We start from the raw sequence: 6,518 nt of genomic DNA on the forward strand, positions 1-6,518 counted from the left end.
TGCAAACAGAAGTTTGCCACCATCTCAAGGCATGAATACCCCTGTGACTGCTATTTTATTTTTTCCCAATGAACCCACCTATTCTTATTACGCGGGATTTGAGATCCCCTTCACGCCATACTCAACAATCGATCGGACATTGATCATCGCCCTCTTATCTAATATGTGGTACTTTAAATAGTCCATTCATGAGCATTTTTGTTTGCTCATCAGAACAATAAAATGATAAATCAAAATGTTTTTGCTTTTAAAGTTTGTAATTTATGAAAGTATGAAAATTTGGGTTGAAAAGTATACCTACTCGTAAAAATTCTAATTATTTTATTTGCACTGCTTATCCGACAATTTCCAGATTCAGGTTTTTTCTCTATTTAGGTAGTAATTTATGCAAACTCGCACAAAGATTAAAGGTATATTGATACAATGCAGCTCTGCTCTCCTGCTGTTCTACATTCCACTACATTCGACTGCTTTCATTTACACCCTCCACACAATTCGCTGCGTAACTTCAATTCAAGCTGCCAAACTATATAGTTAACAGTAAGGAACACTTTCAAAATTTCTCACTAAAACTAACACTTTCAAAACTTCTTATGAAAACCAGTTTGGGCATCTAGGTGACGAAAACTAGCAATTTCACTTTCTGGCTGACGAAAATGAGCAATTTATTATTGTTTTCCGTCTTATTAGAAGACCTGGAACAAAATTTAAAGGAACTTTGAGTAAGGAAAGTGTATTGCAACTGCTTAATCTGGCGACTCTAATGAAATTGAATAATTGTCATCTAACACCTCATTACTAATCATAACGATTGTGCTTTTAGATTTTCTTACATCACGGTAGTTATCCTTTTTCGCGATAACTGATGCTAACTGGGACTATCAAGGGAGACCAAGTCTTTGTATTATCATATCTGCTTAAAGTTCAGAGTAATACCTGGCTATCACTGCTCACGCGTTGGGTCACATCCTCGATAGATACATCTGTAAGCTTATCTTGAACACCTTTTTTTGATTTTCCGTACCGTATTAATATATTTCAGGGCTGTCCCTGCGATCTGCAAACTTTTTAAATTGGTGTTATATTGTTCTTGGGTCTCACTTTCCCTCTGCCATTTATAGCATAAACATTAGTGAACGACTTGGGACTCGAGTTTTTTCGAAGAGCTTTATGTTTGTGAATCGCCTCTGCCATATCATTGTGCAGGGGTATCATGACCGGATTGCTAGATTTGAGTGCGCTGGAAAATTTAAACTACTAACGCAAGGTTTCTTTTAACTCACATGATCAACAATAACAGAAAATTCGAAACATGTTTATAATAATTAAAAGAACCTATATTATTTCTGAACACCTTGTAAAAAAAAAAAAACAAGTAACTCAGTTTGAACAATCGGTAATGTAGTCGGTTGTATAAGATAAATTTTATTCAAACTGAGCTATTTTCCAAAAATCTTCGAATACTCGTAAAAGTTCGGTAAAATTTGTGGCCATTACTGTATGTAATAACAATTTTTCTAAAGCCGACAAAACTATGTATACCATTTCGTGTTCATGAGAGGTATAGAAAGAGATCTCAGATATAATTAGCAGCTGCTGGCATGTCATAGAAATTTCTAGAGAGATAATCGCGTTCTCGTTAGCTATTGTTGTTGGCGGTATAGCCTACTGAATTATAATGAGAGAGAACATTGAAAGCAGAGAGGTCACGCTAAGAGCTTAAGCTGGTATGTGTAAGCAAGTAAGTCTGGCACTTTTGCATTTTATATTTATTCCCTTTGTACCAAATTATACACAGTGTAGCATTTCTACTAACATCGAAAATTACTGGCATGATATAATGCTTAAAATAATAATCGTATTAACGAATAGGGGAGATCGGGGAGCTTCGTCGTTGCGGTACTTTCGTCAACGACGTTTTTGGCATGAAAGAGAAATCTGGCATCATCAAATATCGACGCAAACTCACCCACCACCAATAATAATGACCATTTCAAAGTTGCACATCTCTATCTGTATAACTGATACAAGTAAACGTACATACTTTTGTGTTTTCGCGAGTGCCGATATTATATTTCAAGTCTTTTGTGCAAGTGATTTTCAATATTTACATGTGTCATTAAAAAAAAAAAACAATTTATTGCAAGTGAAAGGTGAGAATGTGATATTTGTGGTAAAGTGTAGTTAGTATATTTAAATTATTCATAAGCCCTGAAAAAATCTCGGCGGTCGAATGTGCCCCGTTAAAACACTGTATTCACCCGGACATCGAATTCTTATTTGAAGTACCTAAAACTTTCTTCCTTCTTTATCGCATTAAAAATGGTTGCTCAAGCGAAAGTGACAGAAGGGTTATATATGCAGATAAATAAATAAATGTAAAGCGCAATAACCTCCGAAGAGATTTTAGGCCGAGCTCCTCTTCCAATTTGCGTCGTGCTCCTTTTAATTTTTCCTAGAAATTAGCCGGACGGGACCTACTTGTTTTAAGCCTACTCCGAACGACATATGCAAGGCAGATAATATTTCCCTGAGAGCTTTAAATATACAGTAAGCTTTCTTAGGATACTTGATATTTCGACAACCATATTTTTCAAGAGCAATGTGGAAGACGTTCCTTTGGTTTTGAGTTTAAACTTCCACAGCCCTCAAATTATGCTTCAACATCGCGATGTCGTACAAAGTATATTTTTGAAGTGGATCTAAGCATTTTTAATATAAAATAACATTGTATATAACTAAACTGGCATTAAATGTATTTTTTATTTGTAACATTATATTTAAGAAAACGAATTTTTTTATTTTAGTTTTGATTAGTTCAGGATAAATTATTTTTCGACCCTTCAACTTCTTGTTTGTAACAATATGTTTGATAAAATGAACTCACATCAAAAAAACTTTAAAAAAAAGATTTTTAATCTCATTTCGGAGCTTTACTACATGCCTGATGAAGGTGTCCCATCAATCCCGCCAGCTACCCCGCCATGGGGCACATTCAGCGAAATCAACTATTTTCATAAAATGTTAAAAAATTCAGACAAATGTTTATGCTAAATTTCGTTCGGATTTGAAGCATTTCGATCGACTTATGGCATCAAAAGTATTTTGGAAAGAGTAAGGGGCGGGTCACGCCAATTTTCAAAATTTGTTTAAGTTTTGTCCTTAGCTCAACCATACCACTACTGAGGTAAAATATCAGTCAAATGTTGCTAAATACCATGGAGTTATTGCACACTTTATTAAGGTTAGAACTTTAGCCGATTTTGATTACCTTCACTCAGTCTATATAGTTTGGCAAAAATAGTGTCTGTGCCTAATTTCAATGTTATATCTTTAACGGCTTTTGATCTACGGCTTGTTAAACTTCCAAAATTTCTTCTTCTAAATGTGGGTGCTATGTTTCTAAGCGAGCTGCGCCTCGGCAGTGGTTTGACAACTCTTCGGTCATAATTCATAATTAAATTGTTTATGTTGTTTTTTTTTTTTTCCAAATTTCAAAAAAAATTGTAAAACTTAGAGTAGTTTCGGAAAACGTATTTATTTCCAACTACTTTGCCTAATTTTATTTTGATCATCATCACCATGCTTGCCACACTGTGCACTGTCATAAAAGAGCATTAGAGGCGGAGCCATGCATGCAACTGTGAGCAAGACATAAAAAAGAGAGGAGACTTCAATGCCAGCTCTCGGCATAATGCCAGCATAACGTAGAAATTTCTAGAAAGAGAATCAGGAAACTTCCGTGAAGAGCCGGTTTAGTATAAATATCGGCGCAAAACGCTCTTCGCATCAGAAGTAAATAAACAAGCAAACAATAAGCAACTCTTAAAGAGATTGTGCAAAACAAGACAAACGCAAACTTTTAACAAAAGTATTTATTTGAAAATTATAGTGAAGTATTAAAGCAAACACAAGAAGATAAAATGGTAGCAATTGGTATTGATTTGGGAACAACATACTCCTGCGTTGGTGTTTTCCAACATGGCAAAGTGGAGATCATCGCTAATGACCAAGGAAATCGCACAACACCAAGTTATGTGGCATTTACAGATTCAGAGCGACTGATAGGTGATGCAGCAAAGAACCAGGTGGCTATGAATCCAAAGAACACAGTTTTCGATGCGAAACGATTGATTGGACGCAAATATGATGATCCAAAAATAATGGAAGATGTGAAACACTGGCCATTTAAAGTGGTTAGCGATTGTGGTAAACCCAAGATATGCGTTGAATACAAGGGTGAGAACAAACGTTTCGCGCCAGAGGAAATCAGTTCAATGGTGTTGACCAAAATGAAGGAGACGGCTGAAGCATATTTGGGTACAACAGTGAGCGATGCTGTAATCACAGTGCCAGCGTATTTCAATGATTCACAGAGGCAAGCAACAAAAGATGCCGGACGAATAGCTGGTTTGAATGTGCTGCGAATTATTAACGAACCCACAGCAGCTGCGTTGGCATATGGACTCGATAAGAATTTGAAAGGTGAACGTAATGTATTAATCTTCGATTTGGGTGGCGGCACATTCGATGTATCAATCCTAACCATCGACGAGGGTTCACTATTCGAAGTGCGTGCGACTGCTGGTGATACACATTTAGGTGGTGAAGATTTCGACAACCGACTTGTAAATCATTTGGCGGATGAGTTTAAGCGCAAATACAAGAAAGATCTACGTTCAAATCCTAGAGCATTGCGTCGTCTACGCACAGCTGCCGAAAGAGCGAAACGCACCTTGTCATCCAGCACAGAGGCTACTATTGAAATCGATGCACTGTTCGAAGGAATCGATTACTATACAAAAGTAACAAGAGCGCGCTTCGAAGAATTATGTGGAGACTTGTTCCGTCAGACTTTGGAGCCGGTGGAGAAGGCATTGAATGATGCAAAGATGGACAAGAACCAAATTCATGATATCGTACTGGTTGGTGGTTCAACGCGTATACCAAAAGTACAGAGTCTATTGCAGTCGTTCTTCTGTGGCAAGAGTCTAAATCTTTCCATCAATCCGGATGAGGCTGTGGCATATGGTGCAGCCGTTCAAGCAGCTATTTTGAGTGGCGACAAGAGCAGCGAAATTCAAGATGTCCTACTGGTTGATGTAGCGCCACTGTCATTGGGTATCGAAACTGCTGGTGGTGTTATGACGAAAATCATCGAACGAAATTGTCGCATTCCATGTAAGCAAACGCAAACATTCTCCACATATTCCGACAATCAACCTGGCGTCACAATCCAGGTGTTTGAAGGTGAACGTGTCATGACCAAAGACAATAATCGTTTGGGCACGTTCGATCTATCTGGTATACCGCCAGCACCACGTGGAGTGCCTCAGATTGAAGTAACTTTCGATTTGGACGCCAATGGTATACTCAATGTATCGGCGAAGGAAATGAGTTCTGGCAATGCTAAGAATATCACCATCAAGAACGACAAAGGACGTCTATCACAAGCCGAAATTGATCGCATGGTTAATGAAGCAGAACGATATGCTGAAGAAGATGAACGACAACGCGATAAGATAGCGGCTAGAAATAATTTGGAGAGTTATGTATTTGGCGTTAAGCAAGCATTGGACGGTGTTGGTGACAAGCTGAGTGATAAGGAGAAGAGCGATGCATTAAAGGCTTGTGAAGACACCATCAAGTGGCTCGATGCAAACACGTTGGCCGATAAGGAAGAATACGATGACAAGATGAATACATTGACCAAACTTTGTTCACCGGTTATGACAAAATTACACGGCGGTAGCGGTCAAGGAGCATCTTGTGGTCAACAGGCTGGTGGATTCGGTGGTGGACGCAGTGGTCCAACAGTGGAGGAAGTAGATTAAATTTGTACCCTTTAGACGTTAGTACTGGGAAATATGTAAATAAATTTAGTTGTGATATAAAATTCAATAGTTTCTAGTAACAAATTATTTTTTTTTTTTTGTATAAAAAGACTGAAAATATAGAACAAAATATTTATTTTTTTAATTAAAAATTAAGTTTCTTTTATTTTATTCTGACTTGGGTGGGAGGTTGTGGGTTTGGCGGTCGTAGATTTTTATTTTTGCATTCAAGTTTGATGGTGTTGTAGGTCGAATGGTTTGAGTGAGCAGTGCATTTCTACATATATACATACATTCATGGATCACAACATATAACGTCGGTTTCAGCTATTGGACATATTTGTACCAAATAACTCTACGTACATGTAAAATCAAAAATGTTTGGGGTGACATTATTCGATGTGACGTGATTATAGTTCATATTCAATAATAGTATAACAATAAGTAAGAGGACATTTGGTCATCATAACACACCACATCATATCAGACGAAGTTCATGTATATTATACATATATCCCATCATATTGAGCCATGCGATTTTTTTTCTTACAATTTGGTGCAAGATATTCAGTTTGACCAAATCTGATCAAATCTGAAAATACCACATCGAAGGATCTATTAATATCCTTTAAATCGCAAATACATTACATCCGACCTTATCCAATAGCAGGGTACAACAAATCT

At 37.2% G+C, this 6,518-nt stretch overlaps 1 protein-coding gene across 1 annotated transcript; it reads left to right on the forward strand.

Annotated features, from left to right (window-relative positions):
* The first annotated feature begins 3,807 nt into the window (after positions 1–3,807).
* Positions 3,808–5,986, forward strand: LOC137236344 (heat shock protein 70-like). The gene has a single exon (XM_067758858.1). The coding sequence runs from the start codon at positions 3,924–3,926 to the stop codon at positions 5,832–5,834; it is 1,911 nt and encodes a 636-aa protein (XP_067614959.1). The 5' UTR covers positions 3,808–3,923; the 3' UTR covers positions 5,835–5,986.
* Positions 5,987–6,518: the final 532 nt, after the last annotated feature.

The sequence above is a fragment of the Eurosta solidaginis genome, unplaced genomic scaffold (assembly GCF_040869045.1).
Source record: "Eurosta solidaginis isolate ZX-2024a unplaced genomic scaffold, ASM4086904v1 ctg00001905.1, whole genome shotgun sequence".
Lineage (NCBI taxonomy): Eukaryota > Metazoa > Arthropoda > Insecta > Diptera > Tephritidae > Eurosta > Eurosta solidaginis.